General features: G+C 41.9%; 2 protein-coding genes across 9 annotated transcripts; both read left to right on the top strand.

Annotated features, from left to right (window-relative positions):
• Nucleotides 1-22: 22 nt before the first annotated feature.
• Nucleotides 23-12,010, top strand: LOC106601267 (next to BRCA1 gene 1 protein). 5 transcript variants are annotated; one of them, XR_006769195.1, is made up of 20 exons: nt 23-287; nt 2,542-2,604; nt 2,694-2,712; nt 2,822-2,844; nt 2,980-3,165; nt 4,334-4,411; nt 4,570-4,766; nt 5,097-5,222; nt 5,497-5,700; nt 5,913-6,072; nt 6,247-6,516; nt 6,669-6,876; nt 6,999-7,250; nt 7,349-7,510; nt 7,636-8,053; nt 8,175-8,257; nt 8,647-8,745; nt 8,904-9,000; nt 9,203-9,357; nt 9,464-12,010. XR_006769195.1 is itself a non-coding variant. In XM_014193347.2 (20 exons), coding segments are annotated over exons 1-20 (2,880 nt in total). In that variant the 5' UTR covers nt 23-185; the 3' UTR covers nt 9,465-12,010. The 5 variants fall into 5 exon arrangements, 3 of the variants coding, with proteins under 3 accessions (XP_014048822.2, XP_045571082.1, XP_014048821.2); XM_014193347.2 differs by having other exon boundaries at nt 8,647-8,722; XR_001327990.2 differs by having other exon boundaries at nt 9,203-12,010.
• On the top strand, nt 11,687-19,474 carry LOC106601270 (transmembrane protein 106B). 4 transcript variants are annotated; one of them, XM_014193353.2, is made up of 7 exons: nt 11,687-11,819; nt 13,735-13,948; nt 14,693-14,846; nt 15,003-15,143; nt 15,255-15,298; nt 18,650-18,703; nt 19,177-19,474. In XM_014193353.2, the coding sequence occupies exons 2-7, from the start codon at nt 13,740-13,742 to the stop codon at nt 19,292-19,294; spliced, it is 720 nt and encodes a 239-aa protein (XP_014048828.1). In that variant the 5' UTR covers nt 11,687-11,819; nt 13,735-13,739; the 3' UTR covers nt 19,295-19,474. The 4 variants fall into 4 exon arrangements, with proteins under 4 accessions (XP_014048828.1, XP_014048829.1, XP_014048826.1 ...); XM_014193354.1 differs by having other exon boundaries at nt 11,733-11,819; nt 13,738-13,948; XM_014193351.2 differs by lacking the exon at nt 11,687-11,819 and adding an exon at nt 12,480-12,692 and having other exon boundaries at nt 13,738-13,948.
• The last annotated feature ends 248 nt before the right edge of the window (nt 19,475-19,722 follow it).

Here is a 19,722-nt window from a genome sequence, read left to right on the forward strand (position 1 = left end):
ATTCAAATATGCGTTTCTGTCACGTGATCATATGGGTGTGTTTACATAGCTGATGATGTAAACAGAAAAGACGCCTCATCCGGATAAGTCACATACCATAAAGGCACACAATCTGTATTTATCTCGGCAATAGTGATTCATTTTTGTTTTCCTTGATATGTTTTAATTCATAGAAACAAGGAGCAATGGACTTCTACATCAATTTGAAGGTGAATTTCAGGGGGAATGCGAAGAATTTTCTCCTGTCAGGTTCGGAGACGAAGAGTTGGGAGTCAATGGAGGCCATGGTAAGCAAGGATAACGACGCTGGTGTTTTCATAGCAGCATTCATCTTGGCATACGTTTACGGTAGGCTGTTACTGAAACTAAAGCTATCAACCATCGATCGCCGGTCGCTTATTTGCTAAATGTTGTATACCTTGTATAAATGATTGATACCCTGTAGTTGAGAACATTGTTCTAGCTATGACAATCCAGTATTGAACAATTAGGGCCTAATGTTAGCTAGTAGTTACAGTAGCTAGCGATCTAAACGAACAGAATATCAGTACTACAACAACATCCCAGTCGCAACAACATAATATCGAGCAATGCTAAAATAAGAGGCGCTGCTATTTATAAAAGTGTATATATTACAATAGGCCTATATTTTGCTGAAGATACATTAGACATGAATGTATTGCCTGCCCTGAAAGAGGGCATCCACGTAGATGAGTATACATTTTTACTTCACCTCTATTTAACCAGGTAGGCTAGTTGAGAACAAGTTCTCATTTACAACTGCGACCTGGCCAAGATAAAGCAAAGCAGTTCGACACATACAACAACACAGAGTTACACATGAAATAAACAGACATACAATCAATAATACAGTAGAAAAATCTATATACAGTATGTGCAAATGAGGTAGGATGAGAGAGGTAAGGCAATAAATAGGCCATGGTGGCCAAGTAATTCCAATATAGCAATTAAACACTGGAATGGTAGAATATGCAGAAGATGAATGTGAACGTAGAGATACTGGGGTGCAAAGGAGCAAGATAAATAAATACAGTATGGGGATGAGGTTGATTGGATGGGCTATTTACAGATGAGCTATGTACAGGTGCAGTGATCTGTGAGCTGCTCTGACAGCTGGTGCAGCTAGTGAGGGAGGTAAGAGTCTCCAGCTTTAGTGATTTTTTTTTTGTTGCAGTTTGTTCCATATGACATGTCAATGGTAACAACAACAGTAAGGACGACCAGTGACATTCTTGAAATGAGCGCTTGAAGCCGTGGCTGTCGAAATAGGTTCTGCTTATAGTCTATCTACTCATGGACAATCTTACTGGCGTTTGTGGCTGCTTTGCGTGATGTTTGTTGTCTCTACCTTCTTGCCCTGTTGTCTGTGCCCAATAATGTTTGTACCCTGTTTTGTGCTGCTACCATGTTGTTGTCATGTTGTGTTGCTACCATGCTATGTTGTTGTCTTAGGTCTCTCTTTATGTAGTGTTGTGATGTGTGTTTTGTCCTATATTAAAACAATTAAATAATCCCAGCCCCATCCTCACAGGAGGCCTTTTGGTAGGCCATCATTGTAAATAATCATTTGTTCTTAACTGACTTTCCTAGTTAAATAAAGGTAAAACATGCCCCATTATCATCTATTATTCAGTTGCATCATTTTGGGATTAATTCATATTTAACCCAGTGACACTTTATTGACAAAAGTCAGCCTATTGAGATGGAGGGCTACACTGCATGCTACAGTTAATGTTGCTGGTTCTCTGCGGTTCTCATTTCCTTTTCATAAATACAATAACAGAACATATTACTCGCCTATGATAGCTTGGTTCATGTTAGTACTATTCTCTTTTTGACGTCAGTATGTGGAGGGTATTGATTCGAGGGCGAGTCTCTCTTATGACACTTGAGGCTTCCGTCTCTCAATCCAGGGTTTAACAGCCCTGCCATATGATGTCAAAATAAACATTTGAGCCAAGCCACCTCATCTGACAACGTCCCCTTATGCCAAGATGTGTCACTTTCCAAAGCAAGCCAATAAAATATCTTGCAATGGGCTGAATTCTCTCTCTTCCCACAGTAAAATGGGAAATCTTAATTTCACTGAGTGCAAGGTGAATGGTGGATGCCAGTTGGTGTTTTTCCTATAAGGAGAGCTTATGAGACTGTTTTCCTCTGAATCTCCTGGCAGCAGCAAGCTCAGACTCCATTGTCACTCCGCTGTCCAGTCACCAGTCACGGAGTTCATCCTCATTGAAATTGCCATTGTGTCTCCATGTTGCCATGGCATTGCCTTCAAGGAGCCAATTTTCCTTTCAGGCATCATATGCCACATCATAGCCCTGATTGTTCATTCAATTAGCAAATATGGGATACTACGGCATAGCATAAATATAACCGTGATAACATGATTGATTTTTGGCTCCTTAAAATTATCACTTTTATGTCATTTGGAGGCGCCTGTCCTTTGTCTGAGAAACAACTTGCTAAATCATGTAATACACTGGTTGGTTTTTAGATTGTGTCTTTTGTCTACAGGTGAAACGGTCCTTTGGCCTGTGTAATCTACAAGTTACTTATTTTGATGAGGAGAATGAAGAGGTGAGTGAGAGCAAAGAGTTAATTTGTTGGGAATGGCAATATCATGCTATTACAATGTTGTTGCAATACATTTCCGTTTTGTGTTTCAGGTGTCCATAAACAGCCAAAGTAAGTAGTAAAGCACCAAACATAATATTGTGTTATGTTTTGTACCAAACATAATATTAGTTAGTTGTTCAATGTAACATGTTCAATAATTATATTTTTCCTCTTCTAGTGGAGTATGAGGAGGCATTAAAGGTAGGTGGTAACTTCAATCGGACTCCTGTCCTGCTTAGGCCTTATGCTGACTGTTACCTGAGGCAGGATCCAAAATACGCCTTCAAGTAACAAAGCAATACATTAACCATCATTCCTCTATGTTGATTTCATCAGAGTGCATCCAGGCAAGGGAACCGGCTGCACATGAATGTGTATGAGACCAGGGGTCAGCCCACGCGTGTGCCGGCCAAGGCCACTGGAGGGGAGCCCAAGAGAGGGTTCCGTCCCCCACAGCACTGCCCAACCCTGGCTCAGGTGGTGAGCCGGAAGGTCCAGGCTGCTGTCCCCGAACAGAGCATGGTAAGGACAGAGCTATAGATATACACACTACTGTATACTTCCTACTTAATAGTGCTGAGCGATTAACCAACATTTTGGTTATGTTTCGGTTTTTAAACAACTAATTAACCGATGTTGGTTAAATTATAGGGACCGAGTGGTGCAGAGGTCCAAGGCACTGCCTCGCAGTGCTAGAGGCGTCACTACAGACCCAGGTTCGATCCCGGGCTGTATCACAACTGGCCGTGTTCGTGAGTCCCATAGGGCGGTGCACAATTGGCCCAGTGTCGTCCGGGTTAGGGGAGGGTTTGGCCGGGGTAGGCCATCATTGTAATATAATAATTTGTTCTTAACTGACTTGCCTAGTTAAATAAAGGTACAAAAAAATATATATGTTTTGTACCTTATATTTATTTAGTTATTTATTTGAAATCCCTTTCGCTCAGTGTGCACATCTCAGTTTCTCTAGAGATAAATTAGATCCAGCCTGAACTGTGTGATGTAGTAGGCAGTTGTACATTCCAACAGGCCAATGTTCTACATAGTTTAGCGCATAAAATGTGGTAATTAACTACAATGACCATAATCGATTGCGTGAGGTGATATAGAGAGCAACTGTTGCTTCGTGAGGTATCTCTACCAGAAAATACACAAAGTGAGTGGTAGTTGCTATTCAGAAGTCATAAAAGTATGCCTTATTTACTTTGAAGAACTACAGTTTTAGATTTTGTCAGACTGCATAGGCAGCAGCTATATAGAGAAGAGATGACTTGAAATGAAATAAAAGTAATCAAATAAAACACATGTAATATACACAACAACTGCAATATTTTATTAAAGTTCGGTGAATAAGTGATGGTTGATAAGCAGTAATGGACAGTCACTACCTTCATGGGATTTTTATTAATTGCTTTATTCTGTGTTACAGCATTCAACCCACATAATGCATAGTGTATTTCATGTTGTTGTTTTTATAATCGAACCAAAACCAAATCGAATCGACCTCGAATTACTAATCGCTCAGCACGATTACTTTATATAGCTAATTCTTTCAAATTGAATAAGCCTTTGTGTCATTAGGTATTCGTTTAATACAAGTAAAGACCAAACTAAGTCATTGCGTGTCCTAAAATAAATATGGCTTATTTGTCTGATTTCTCACCGATGTGTTTCTACTTTGGTTTCCAAGGTGATCATGAAAGAACTAAAGGGGACCAAAGAGGAAGATAAGACACCTCCAGCATGGTTTACATCTTACATGGAGAAGGTGAGGACATGATTTGGAAATTACTGTGGTTTTATCTTCAATGAATGTACTATTTAGAATCATACCACTTAACCTTGAAATTTATGGTTGTATGTGTATATTTTATAGATGAAATTAAGCTAACTAGCTAATCAGTAACCCAAACTCTTGTCATCCAGTTCAAAGACCAAGTAGTGAGGGAGGCAGTGGAGAAAATCTGTCGGGAGTTCTCGGGCCAGTGCTGCATCCACAAGCCCATTGGGGCTGAGGCCCAGATCCCTGAGGTGACCTCCTCCACCCTGCCTGGGGGTCCTAGTTCCACCCCTGCCTGCAGCAGCTGCCGGGGCCAGACCGCTGGGGGAGGATACCAGTGCAGGTGAGAAGGGGAGGAGGAGGAGAAGAGAGGTGGCTCAGAGAGAGACTAGGGAGGACATTGACAAATGTGAATTAGTTAAAATGTGCGTCAAGGTAAATAAACACCAATGTAATCAGATATTTCTTACATGTTTTTGTAAATAGCCTACTCCCACATGCTTTTAATTTAGTGCCTCCAACATGCATTGTGTTGCTCCAAAACAAACGAATTCCTTCGATCAGTTGTCGTTTCCATTTCTTCAGTATGCGACACCTAAGATCAGTTTAAAATAATCAGAGGGCCCTTTGTTTGGTGTGCCGCTCCCTGAATGTCTGCTTTTCTTTTTCCCAGTGTGTGTACGTCCTGCACACTGTGTGAGCCCTGCAGCTTCTCCCATGACCCCAGCCACAACCTGGTGAGAGCCAGAACACCCCTCTCCATCCCTGAGCACGGCTCACCAGCCCCAGACCACAGCAGGTAAGACCAGGGTTGGAAAATATTACATATTGTAACAGTTACATATACACTTTTTGGAACCTCCTTTAATGCTTATGGGGTGTCAATGTTAATTAATTCTTGTTTATGGGGCTGCTATGGTTTGATATGACAAATTACTCTCCATTTTGGGGGTTGTTTTGTGTTTGTAATTTTCAATCCTACAATGATCACTGTCATCAGAAAGTTGTCAGAACTGTCCTATGATGGCCAATCAGAAACCCTTGCATTCTCCCCTTCCCTACCTCGTCCCCAGGTTCTACCGGCGAGGGGACCGGAGCTTCCGTAAGGCAGAGAAGCAGCGTCTGAAGGCTGAGAAGCGTCAGCTGAAGGCGGAGGTAAAGGAGATCAGGAAGCAGCTGAAGATGGAAAGGAGGGGCCTGCAGTGGAGTGCCGCCGGCGACGGGAGCTCCTCCCCTGTCCTACTCCAACCTAGGGCCACCCAGGCCAACAGCCCGGAGTACGTCTTAAAGGGACAGTTCACCAAAATTAGATGAAAGTAGATACTGCTTGCAAGGCTTGTTATTCAGTGTATCTTGAGGTCAAATCAGCGAGAGGCACAGGTCTTGTCTCTGTAGTTCGACTGCTGTCAAAAGGAGGGACAGAGAGAGTTGTGCTTTGGAGAAAGATGTTCTGTGGTTTAATAGTGTATTTTGGCGCTTTGTTCCCCAGGCGTCCCAAGCGGCCCTGCCCTCTGGTGGTGCCAGCCATGACGGCCCTGTTCCTGGACGAGAACCTGCCTGATGGGACTCGTCTTCGCCCGGGCACCAAGTTCATCAAGTACTGGAAGATGAGAAACACTGGCAGCGTGAGCTGGAGCTCTGAGACCAAGGTACTATTATGGGATGAGGATGCACCTGGGATATGCACATTATCTGAGGTTACCATTGACAGCCACAGTAATCTTAGCAGAAAGAGAGGACACGACGATGAGAGTTAGACTGTCAATGTTATGCCTTTCTCTCCCTCCCCTCTCTCTCTCTCTCTACCCCCATCTCCTTCTCAGCTGAAGTTCATGTGGGGGAATCTGGCTGTGGCGTCGGGCGACCGCTGGCGTGAGGTGGCTGTGCCTTTCCTGCAGCCAGGTCAGGTGGGCGTGGTAAGCGTGGCACTATGCGCCCCGGCCCTGGAAGGCTCATACACCTCCCACTGGCGTCTGGCACACGGTGGGGAGCAGTTTGGCCCTCGCGTCTGGTGCAGCATTGTGGTGGACCCCCTGGCCCCTGCAGCCGTGATGGCAGATGGCGTGCTGGTGTCGCCCTGCGTCACCCCTCAGGCAAGTCCACCCACCCTCTTGACTTTGGTTCTCAGTGGCCAATCCCAAACTGCTATACAATGCTGTAGTTCTCTGGAAAATATGGTAGTAATCTCAGTTAAGTATGTATTCTGTCTGGGTAACATTTATTTTGATCTGCTGGTGCTCTACAGGGGAAGAACCCCCTCTCCACAGATAAGGGTGGGAAGTCTTGTGCTGCAGCCTCTAGGGACCAAGCACTCATGTCAGTGGACCAAGACGAACGAGAATACTACATTCCCTCTGTGGACCTGCTCACAGCCCAGGACTTACTCTCCTTTGAGCTGCTGGACATCAACATTGTTCAGGAACTAGAGAGCGTGCCCAACAACACCCCGGCAGGTAAGCCTTCCATTGCTATTCACATGCTAAATCTGCAGGGTGTTCCTAATCAGTTGACTGCACTTAGGGTCTCTCCGTCTCTTTTCTGAATTTCTCTCTCATTTTCTCTCTCTTCCACACAGATATGACCCCGTGCATATCCCCACTGCCTCATGACGGTCCCCTGCAGGAGAAGCCCACCCTGGGGTTGATCCAGGAGGAAGCAGAGGCCCATCAGGGCCTGGGGCCAGGGGCGGAGGGGGGCCGGGTTCCAGCCCAGGAGGAGGGAGAGGAGGATATCAGCGGTCAGTTTGTGTGTGAGACGGTGATGCGCTCGCTCACACTGGAGGAGGCCCCAGACCACACACCCCTGCGTGGGAACTGCCCCTGCAAAGGTGAGTTTTATTAATTAGTTCCATATTAAGCCTATGTTAATACCAGATTAAGGGCCATAACATTGTGTAACCAAAATTCCTTTCCCTGATCTTCACAGTGGTCCGCCCAGCAGCCCAAGGTGGCGCCGCCTCCTCTTCTCTTAAAGGGAAAGGTGTTGAGAAGCGTTTGGAGGTGAGGTCGGAGAAAGCCCGGGACATATCCCCCGTGGCCCCAGCCCTAGCACCACCCCAGCTGGCTATACCAGAGCTGATGATGCCAGGTGATTGGCCCAACTTATCCTCCTGTTTTCAATTAGTTGATTGGTTGATTAAAAACTACTTGAGCTCAAATCTGGGCCCTGTTGTCAGGTAAAAAACAACAATTAAATAGTTTGACCGTTTGCAGATGAGGGACTGGAGTCAGACATCGAGAGCATCTGCGTGGACGCCAGAGGGGACGAAGACAAGGGCGAAGATAAAGGAGAGTTGACAGAGGGGAACAGGGGCGTCCGCAGCCGTTCCTCCTCAGCCTCATCCGAGGATTACATCATCATCCTCCCTGACTGCTTTGACACCAGCCGCCCGCTGGGTGAGTCCATGTACAGCTCCGCCCTCTCCCAGCCTGGCGACGCCCCCGACACGCCCACAGACCCCGACCACCAGGGCCGTACCACTCCCGAGGGGGAGCAAGATGAAGCAGAAGAGACAGTTTCAGGCTCCAGCAGCGCCAACGATATGCTGTGCACCTCCCAGACGTTGGACGCTGTGCCCCTAACCCCTGTGGTGGTGGCACCCCCTCGGCTCAACTCAGCTTTTACACCCAGGTGAGAAACCATGGGCCAGCTGTGCTTGGGAATAGGTTTACAGTGCTATTACACATTTTGACAGTGCCAAATTGCTGAGATGTTCCAAAATGTAGACATATATTGTTGGTGTTGTCTTCAGCCTAGACCGCAATGATCAGACCGAGGCAGCAGCAGAGTCCCTGGACAGGACTGAGGTCTACCAGCAGGGGGAGTCAGAGGATGGTAAGGAACACACACGGTCACATACTGAACAGTAGTTCTAGCAACTAAAGGAAACAAAGTGTTTTTGCTCGTCACATAAAGGCAGTTGGGCCTAACTGACGACAATGCCCTAACAGTAATAATGTTTTCTGCTTGCTGCAGTGCCTTTTTGCTGTCTGATCATTCAGCGATAATATCAAAAGTACAATGTCTGCTTGGTTCTAACAAACACAAGTGCTAAGCACTAGATCAGTGGCTATGGAGTAGAGGTCTGCTTGTAGTCATTCTTGTCAAAGAGCACCTTCTATACACTCCCCTCTAGAGCTCTACAACTTATCCATATGAGCATACCGGTATATCCTTTTCCCAGAACATAACCAACCAGTCATCTCTGTGGTTGTGTCTGAAAGGTTCCAAGCAGCCAGACAGCCAACCAGACAGTCCATCTGCTTCTGGTGACTCAGAAGACAACTCCGAAGACCCTAGGTGGGACCCTGATGTGCAACTCAGTCAGTTCAGATGCTAATATTTTCCGAGATCTCTCTTGTTAAAGAGATTGTTAAAGTGGAATGTCAATTTTAATGATATTAGTGTTGGCTGACCAGAACCAAAATGGTGTCCGTAAGACTCACTCCCTGCCCCTCTCTGTCGGTCTTCTTCCTTCTAGCCACCCAGGCATCACTGGAGGCCTGGTGAAAGGAGCCCTGTCTGTCGCAGCATCCGCCTACAAGGCTCTGTTCACTGGGCAGCCTGGCCCAGTGCAGGTCAGTCCTCCATTCACTTCCTACAGTGCTGTTAATGATAGTATTCAAGGTCATCCTTTTTGCAATCTCAGAAGATTGCTATATCATGGTGGTTGAGACATCGAACTGGAATGCCACCATTGTAAGGCTACTTTAGCATGTCATTACTGACAAGTTAGTATCTAGGAGGTGTATTTTAAACAGTATGCTGTCCTTCCTGCAGCCCCCAGTGGATGGAGCCACCCAGGACACCATGATGGGGGTGCTGGTGGAGATGGGCTTTGGTGACCGGCCGCTCAACCAGCGGCTGCTGAAGAAACACAACTACAACCTGCTGGACGTGGTCAATGAACTGGTTCAGATGACCGACAATGACTGGTACTCCACCCGCTACTGAGGAGAGGGAGGAGGAGGAGCTGGGGTGGCGTCATGGGTGTAACCTCTGCCGCTTTGACCTCTTTTGTCTCTTCTTCCTCTCTTTTAGATTTGGTCCAAGTTGACAGGAGGTATCCTGATTATGACCTAAAGAGACATTCCCACGGACTTTGGGATATTTAGACTATCAAATAGCTACTGTATGTATGTATGTATGTATGATTCATTTAACATGGCCGTTTCTGGCTGTTAGCTTTTGCATAGTAAAGGGGGAGGCTGAAGGGGGGTGGATGTGGTGGTGGGCTACTCTTTCCAGGAGAACACCTTCATTGCTGTGGTAACAAATGGCAAACATATCACAAGTTGCTATCGCCGAGCCATTCCTGTTAAACAGTATACTCAAGTCATAGATTGGAATACAGGCTGAATATGCAGCCATAGACCAGGTATATTCAAGAGTTACAGTATGTGTAAGTTTAGCTGAAGGGGTGTTGGGTGTAATATTTATCACAGAGAGCCAGAACCATATAGGTCTTACGATATGATAAGCTGTGGCAATAGTCAACATTGTATGACGTTAATCAACTTCATAGAGTGTTTGAATAGTGGATACGTCAGGTCCTCGTTCCAAGTGTGAATGACTGTCAGTGTTGGAGAATGCTATGCTTCTTTCAGATCACAGCAATTAAACACACACACACACGCCCACATGCTTAAACCTTTCTCAGCTTAACTGTTCAAAGTATCGGCGTACTGTAGACATATGTGTGTCTTATTGATTGAAGATAATCATTCCCCTACTTTCTGTGATGTCGTGCCATGGCTGACAACATGCTATGTATATTTGTGCGTAATGGTGTACACATGAAGTATTTTTTAAATGAGGACCATTACATTGATGCACTCCATTTAATTCCATTTTGATAGGGTATATTAATCACCATTCTTAACTAGGAGTATATTTGGGTTTAAAAAGAAAAATCATGTAAATATATACAAATGTTTTTTTTGTTGTTGCACATGGAAGACATAAATATTGATGCAAACCCAAAATACTAGCTGCTTAAGAAGTGAAGGACGTTATAATTTTTAAGATCCTGTTGAAGGGATTTTATCAAGAAATGAATTAGCCTCTTTTACAAAATGTCTTCAATCTGCACTATATTGTCCTCAGAGGGACCATACAGAACCATACAGGGGGCCTGGTGATCATGAAATATCAAAAGCATTGACTCGTTCCACTTGGTATCATTCTTTAAACTTGGCATAATTTTTTTCACTTGGTATCATTCTTTAAAAAAAATGTACGTCAAGTTCTTTCAAAACTTAAACTGAAATCAAGCAGTATGTAACAAGTTTGAAATGCTTTTATTATTTTCCAATATGGAGATGCTAATGTGTTTCAGGTAATCCTAGGAGGTAATCTTTGTTGTTAAAATATTTTTTGTTTTAGACTTGAATGCTTGAGGGCTGTTTTTGGAAATGTAAAGGAAGATTTGCCTCTGTTCTTCTGGTTGAAGCTTGCTCACGTCATTGTGCTTGAATTTCCACTGTTCTAATATGTTTATATTTGAAGAAAAGATACTGGAAAGGTTTGCTTATGTCTTGTACACTAAGGGGAACTTGACAGGGTTGTGAGCATTGTGAAAAAGAATTAACACTTAGTGGTCAGTCATATAATGTAGCAAATGGATATTGGTAAAAATCATTAATACAAAAAAAAAAAACTTTGAATCAACCCTATTTTGGTATAGTTTAGTCTTAATGGTTCTTAGGGTTTGTCTTACCAAAGGATAAGTGTCTGCTAAATGACTAAAATGTACAGTCCTACCAGGTGATGGTATCTGATTTATTGCCACTTATGAGTCAGCTTTTAGGGTGTCAAGGAGAAACTGAATTCAAGGACAATAAGGATTGTGGTCTTTTGAATTAAAGTAAGCTTTTCCCACAGTGGAAAACTACATGTCAGAAATGATGGCAGGTTAATGGAGTTCAGAAACAGTGTGATTCATACATTTCTACATACATGTACTTGAAACATTCATACCTTCATATATGGGCAGGATATTTTCATAGAGGGTGAAGAATGAGAACTCCAAAAAGTTTTTGGGGAGGGATAATGTGCAGTTTGTCTGAACTCTTTCTGTGTTGCACTTAAAAAAACTTGCCAGGAACCTTAACGTTGAATTGCATTGAATTCTAGGTCGGGCAGAATTTAGCATTTGAATCAGGAAAAGTTCATACGACCTCTACAAGACAGAATGTTGAAAGAAATTATATTTTATTGTACTTTACCGGCAAGCACACATGATAAAAATACATGCATTACTTGCCGAGCTCGTCCACGTGTTTACATGGTTTTGCGCACGCTTCAGGTGATAGAAATCAATGTAATTCTACTTTCCTGTGGATATTGTCTCACATTCCTTACACCAAAAGGACCAACCACACAGACAACCGGTAAAGTACGTAAAAACATAATTTTATTCAACATTCTGGCTTGTAGAGATAGTGAAAGCAAACTTTCCTGATTCAAACGCTCATTTCTGCCTACCTAGAATTCAATGCAAGTCAATGTTGGTTTTCCAGGCAATTAAAATACATAGGCTACCTGTGATGTACAAATATCTGTATCTAATAAAAGTCACTACACTTAGATATCACTTTTTTGAGTAAGGCTAAATAAAAATATTTAAAATGCTCACATACACAAAAACATAACCAGGAATCAATGTATTTATTTGACTTTGTTTAAAAAACATTGAGTAGGCAACCTATTAAAGATGCACTATGCACAAATTGTTTCGCCATTTTCTGGTTGCTAACATCTGCCTAATTTCAGTTTGTGACTAAACGAGCAAGTGCAGTGTAAAATAATAATTGTACCATCTAAACCACTGAAATATTTTCCATAACCAAAAATAGTGTATTTTCAGCTGTTTGAAGCTGGTGTACAAAACAAAGTAAAAGACTCACAAATAAATCGTAATCACGGGAAGCATAAAAATAGAACACATCTACCGCTTCTTAGATTTTTTTTCAATGAAAATTACAGATTCTAGAACTCACCTTTCTATGTGAATTTGGTCTGCTTCCGCAAAAAGTTATATATAGCCGCTTTAATTATTTCTTTCCTGTGGGTGGCAGCAGAATTACGCTGCGTCACCCTCATCTGGATAGGAAATTGCGCCACTGCTCAGTGAAGTGGGAACGTGACCAACATAAGAAGAATATTAGACAATTCTCACGACTGCTGTGAGGCATATGGTGTGGAGTTAGATTACAGATAATCTTGATGACGGCACCGTCTTTATAAATCGTAACACCCCATAAACAAGGCAAGTAAACACAGTGCAACAAGTTTTCTTCAGGGGTGGCAGGGAAACGAAACTCATCACAAGACTTGTATGCTGAGTGTTGTAAATGCGTAGTCAAATTTCTGTTTAGATTAAAACTAACGTTCGCCATCGGTTATTTGCTAAATTGTAGTCTTAATTCACATAAAATGTCTGATGTCTGGACAAAGCCTACTTCGATCTAATTGGTTCGGTGTCTGCGAATTGAATGAAACATCGTATAATTGTATGCATTTAAGATCATCTCCATTGTGAAATCCATCAAGACAGCAAAGCACATACATACACAGAATATAATCCTTTGTCGTCAGAAATATCAAATAGTAAAGTATCATTATATTGATGTGAAGCAACTAACGTTACAGGTAACTTCCAAAATAAAGGAAACACTTGAGTAAAAGAGATACAAAGTATATTGAAAACAGATGCTTCCACACAGGTGTGATTCCTGAGTTAATTGAGCAATTAACATCCCATCATACTTAGGGTCATATAAAAGGTCCCCAGTTGCCTATTATTTTGGCTAGAAGAAGAGAGCTCAGTGACTTTGAAATTGGGGTCTCAAAGGAGTGCACGCTTAACTATACATGTTGGAACCAGAAGTCCCCACAAGAATTGTAAACAAACAAAAATTTGACCAACTGTGGACTATTTGCAGGTCACCACAAATAAAAAGGCTATTTCTAGGGGGTTGAGGTTAAGGAAAATTGGATTTTGAATGGGAGTCAAATGTGTCCCCACAGGTGTGTCAGTAACCAAATCTCAACACAATTGAACACTTATGGGAGATTCTGGAACAGTGCCTGATACAGTGTTTTCCAACAACAGAACACCAAATTATGACATTTCTTGTGGAAGAATGGTGTTGCATCCCTCCAATAGAGTTCCAGACACTTGTAGAATCTATGCCGAGGAGCATTGAAGCTGTTCTGATGATTCGTAGTGGCCCAACGCCCTATTAAGACACCTGATATTGGCGTTTCCATTATTTTGGCAGTTACCTGTATATATGACTGCTCTTTAGCAGGCATGGGAGCTGGTTCCAGTCAACTCAGGGAGAATGATGAGCAGGCCATCGTACCCCAGCAAGACAGGAGGAAGACCTCTAACAGGAGACACTCTGAGGAAACACTGGACTGCCCAACCTGCCAGGGCACGGGCCGCATCCCACGAGGTCAGGAGAGCAAATTGGTGGCAGTGATACCTTGCTCCGATCAGAGGCTGAAACCACAACACACGTAAGACCATGTTGAGATTTACAGCAACAATTGTTTTATTTCCCACATGCATCATTTAGAAGGTCCTTTAAGTCTATGGTGTGTAGAGATGTTCAGTGTGTGTGCAAAGTATTATTGCGTTCCGTGAGTGGGCATCTGTATCTAGGTGTGTTTGTGTATACTGCATGAAAACGCTTGTGGTATGTTAATGAGGTATGTTAAAATGGCCAATGCAATGCAGCCATTTTTTCCCAAATAATTTCTGGGTAACAATGAATTAACTTACTGTAAAGAGTTCCATTAACAAGCTTTTTAGCTAACTTTCTCTAGCAACGTGGTCGTATGCCACGTTCACATGCTAGTCAGAACTCCCGACTTGCTGATTCCTTGAACGCAGCACGTGTATCACAACCAGTTAGCAAGTTGTACATTTCAGAGTTTTCTAATTCCGACTAGCAGTTGAATGCAGCATGACTGGAGAGAGGAAAACTAGCTGTTATTTGCAGAGGTTTGGAGCTTTTTGTTATTGGTCTACTAACCACATGGTGATGTCACCATGGAAATCTAAAACTCCTGCCCATGCAAACCTGCTGATTAGAAGATCCTGTGTAGATTGCATTTTCAACCAGCAAAAAAAAAAGCACACTTTTACAGTGTTAATTTCATCAGCTGTTGTACAATATGATATTAAACACAGAAAAAAAACATTGACTGCACTGGGCCTTCAGTCAATACTCAACTTGTACATATCATGTCCCCTTACAGGAAGTTGTATGTCACTGTGTCGGTGACGCTGTGCCTGCTGGTCAGCTCGCTGGTCCTCTTCTTCTTGTTTCCTCGCAGTGTCATCCTCTCACCTGTGGCTGTCGAGTCCGTCTATGTTTACTTCACCCCGACCACTGTCCAAATGAACATCACGGTGAGACCTCATTGGACTTATTCATTCATATACCACACAGCCCAGATAGAAACCGACTATGCCATACAATTATTGTCCTCTTGTCTCTTCCTCTGCATCACTGGAGTGTTTTTGGAGATGAATGTAATAATCGCATTGGTCTCTCTCCCATCACAGAACATCCTGAATATTACCAATGACAACTTTTTTACAGTTCAGGCCTACAACTTGACAGTGCAGGCTCTTTTTGATAAAACGGTTGTGGGCAAGGCTGATATGAAAAATGTCACCACTGTCAAACCACTCACAGACAAAACGGTGAGCACCTCCCCTCATTACCAACTGCTATACTGCATAGATGTTAGCTTCTGTAAGCCTCTAAATATTGTTACTTGACTCACTAATGCTCTTCCTTATTTCCCCTGACAGTTTGCCTTTGAGATTCCTGTCACGCTAGTGGAGGAGGGTCTGAAGTAAGTACAAGTATAACCTTGGTTAAATTATGTCTGGTGCTGAATCTTTCATCGAGTCAGTAGTGAGACATAAAGCTGCTTTTGTGGCTGTTTGGTTATTCAAAGTGCCATGGCAACACACTTACAATATAGTGACGCAGTCCTTTTAATTTAGTTGTGCTGTAAAGCTAAGCTTATTTTGATTGTGGCATGTTGTCATGTGAAAGTAATGTAACTCATTTGCTGTAAATGTGAGAATTTATTTTGTGTGCTCTACAGACAGTTATTCCCTGCCATTTTCTTGGCTAGTTGTTTTGAATAATGTATAAAGACAAAGCAAAACTGTAAATGTGTTTTTTTTTGTATTTAGAGCAAGTCTGAGGCATGACTGTCAAATGTTTGAACAGATTGATAAAGTATTTGTCTTACAAAAGTACATAAGCATACATAAACTAGCATAACCTGCTTAGCTGGGAGCACTGGCATGCACAATCCATCTCCATTTCCTCCATGTGTTGCAGGCTAATTGTCACTAGCAGTAGCAATTCCTATTCACAAAATGAAAGGGCCTCTGGACTGAAAGAAGTCAAAAGAATTCCCACTGGGCACACCATGTCATTTCAATGTGGATACTTGGTTAAAATTTGGTTAACATGTTGATCAATGAGATTACAACCTATATTCACCCACTCAAAAAGACAGCCAAAAGTTAGATGAATTTCCAATGTGTTATCACTATGCTTTCAACCATCTTAAAGCACAACCAAATTCCAATGGAAAAACAATCATATTTTTGGTCGGCGTCGTCACCCCAAATGTCTATCACTGTGCTTTCAACCATTTTAAAAGCCCAGCAAAGTTCAAGTGGGAATGAAATGTCATATTTTGTTTATTTATTAAACAGATTGTTTTCACTGCACTTCTTTTAAAGGCAGAACCAAATGGCCTAGATTGCAGTTGAGATTACATTAAAAGTATATGGTGCAATTGATATTCTGCACAGATTACAGAAATTGTGAAGATCTCCACAGACCTGTGAGGACCTATGCATGCTTTTTGAACATGCAGACTTTATATGGTTACATAAGAAATGTATAGTTACAGTATCCTCAATGTGGCCTTGGATATGTTACTCATTTTAGGGTTGAATGTTACATTCGCTTGTAAGATAGCCTTAACTTTAAGCAATTTACTGTATTACAAAAGTAATATTGAATTGTTTGGTTGACAACGCAACCAAATATCAACATTTTAAAGGAGATGTATGGGTAACTGCCAAAATAAATGAAACGCCAACCTAAAGTGTCTTAATAGGGTGTTGGGCCAGAACAGCTTCAATGCACCTTGGCATAGATTCTACAAGTGTCTGAAACTCTATGGGAATGCGACACCATTCTTCCATGAGAAATTCCATAATTTGGTGTGTTGTTGATGATGGAAAACGCAGTCTCAGGCGCGCTCCAGAATTTCCCGTAAGTGTTTTAATTGGGCTGAGATCTGCTTACTGATACGGCCATGGCATATGGTTCACCTCGTTTTCATGCTCATCAAACAATTCAGTGACCACTCGTGCCCTGTGGATGGGGGACTTGTCATCCTATTGGGCATAGATAGCCATGGTAGTCAAAATAGTGGCCTGCCAAGCACCTGCTTTCAATATACTTTTTATCCCTCGTTTACGCAAGTGTTTCCATTATTTTGTCAGATACCTGGATCTACTGCTTGGCTAGTTCCATCTGAGCCACTGGCTTAGTCCCATAGAGTACCACAGTATGAGTCATAATACCCAGAAAACCTAGCAGTCAAGCAAGGAAATGGTTCCAATTGTTTTCCACCATTCATTTTCCCCATAGGGGATTTTAGAAGCACTTAAAATAAGGGCTGTGTTTCGTGTAGGCTTACCCTGGCATGATCTTTTTGATAACCGTGTAGGCTCTAGGACTAGGTGACATATCAATATATTCGCCTGTATTTACCCCTAAAAAATGAAATGCTAATGTGGCTATCATACAGAACTACAAATGCCATGATGATCTGGATGAGACTGCCAAATCGAGGCAAAGGTTAATCCAGAGATTCTTACCATCTAAATGTAGTAATTAATATATTGGCTACATTTTTTTTAAACCTGAATTCTTTGAACTTTCTTGTGCAAGTTTGAAATTGACACTACCTGTTAGCAAAGGTGTCAGCTAGAGATGTTTACTTGATGCTAATTAGCGTTTTCGAATCGGCGTAAATAGAGGCGACTATATTGATTAGTCACCTGTCCAAGAGATTTACATGGTTACAAAATGTCACGCCAGGGTAAGCCTACACAAGAAACAGCCCTTATTTTAAGTGTTCATTTTTCCCATTAATAGGTTTTATGGGTATTATGACACAGTTTGTCTACAAATTAGCAATTTTATATGTTGTATTCATGAAGCCATCTCAACCAAAAATCTAAATGAAAGAATGCGATAAAATTAAATTCAACTTTAAATGCACTTTAAATAAAGAATAGGACTAAATAAAATCAAACTTGAACTTTTTGGATAAGATGGAGATGTGAATCCAACACAAATTATACATTTGGAATTAAAGCCAGACTAAGTCATTGGCACAGATGGAACTATCAAGCAGAAGGTGCATCTCCTCATTTCAATTTGAAGTCAACCAGAGCTTGAAACGCTAGGCCTATTGTGTTGTCTATTTTTAGATTAATTCTGGGTTGAATTTAAACAGCTGTTGATGACTTTGCAAATGCTATATAGGCCTAAATAGCATCATTCAAGATAAGTGATAAAGTATGATCACATTTTAATTTACTTTGTTAAACCTACCTTTTGGAATGACTTAGATGGCAACCGGGAATTTATTTAGTTTTAAAATGCAGATATCTAAATAATAATTGTGACGATAGCACATTGGTAATAGTCAATGACAAATCTCATAGCTGGGCTGGGCCGGGCCGGGCTGTGCTTGGTTAAAACCCTGGATGGGAGACTCAAGGGTAGCTGTAGATGGATGAATTCTTCAGTAGGAGGTGCTGCCCAGCCTATTGTTTTTTTTCTGATAGTGGATATAACGTTGAAGTTCTGACGTTGTTTTAAAGGTACAAATTCAACATTTTTATACAATGTTTCAAATGTGATTACCATGATGACATACATAATCCTGTGGTTGAAATTTCATCCTCAAAACAACAGTTGGTTACTTTTTTTCAAATCAATGTATTTTCCACAGATTCCACGTCACAATACGTTGTCAAATTACGTTGAAACAGCGCTAATTCAACGAGTTTGTGCCCAGTGGGTTGTTTTTGAAATCATATCTTTCATAAGGAAATCCTGTAGGTATTAATTATTTTCTCCTATTTATTCTTCCCAGCAATTACTGCAAGAAATCTACGATCAAGATCCACACGTTATTTGTCCATCTTCAGTGAGTATGTGCCCAGTCAGTCAGTATGGGTAAAACGCCCCCCAAATGTAGCTTTGCTCCCACAGATTAGCCATTTTAGATTATAATACATATATTCAACAATGAACCAGAATCATGTTGAATCTGTGTTCAGTGAAAAAAATGTAATACCATAATTCATGATTAAATGTTTTGATGATAAACTGACACAACTTCACCCACCTAGTAAACCAATGGGGTCAGAGACTAACCTATTTATTTCTTATCAGTGGTTAAAATCTGAGGGCTGTATTGCTTGTTAACTTGGCCCAGTTTTTACAGTGATGGCTCAAGGGAGAGTTTATTTCATGGCTATGGTTAGGAAACCTTGATAGCTGGCTGACCTAAATCTGGTACAATTACATAAATAATAGATTACATTTGATAAATAATAGATTACATTTGATAAATAATAGATGAAAAATTTTATAATCTGTAACCACCTCCTCCCTCAGGATGTCAATGACTGTTTACTACCTGGCCCACTTTGAGCAGCTTTCCCTGGACACGTTTGAATACATCGACTGTGGGTCTAACACCACAACACCCCACCTCATCAACCCTACACCCTGAGACCAAGGGCTCCATGAGGGGCAGGATGACTGAGGAGTAGGCCATGAGGTGAACTGTGGAGAACTGTGTGGTCAAAAGCCATAGTTGTTTTTTCTTGAAAAATGCAAATGTCCCTCAAGTTATGGGGAAGAAAGAAACCACCAAAATGTGGGGCTTGAAATTAAAGTTAAAGCTCTGAAATGTTCTGTTTGTCTTTTTTATGCACCTCTGTAGCACTTGCGCTGTGAAATTACTTTTTTGACACTACATCCTACTTAAAGCTACTCTGTTTTGTCTTCAAAGAAACTGAAAGACTTGAGTGGACTACACATTTTTCAAAATAGCACAATGCAGGTGGCCATGCCAAAGAACTGTACGTGACCCATGTCAACGGGCTGGCAACTACTTCTAGTCCTTTCTCACCCATGACAGGCACTCACTGGGGGTTG

Source organism: Salmo salar, chromosome ssa03, assembly GCF_905237065.1.
Source record: "Salmo salar chromosome ssa03, Ssal_v3.1, whole genome shotgun sequence".
NCBI classification, from domain to species: Eukaryota; Metazoa; Chordata; class Actinopteri; order Salmoniformes; family Salmonidae; genus Salmo; species Salmo salar.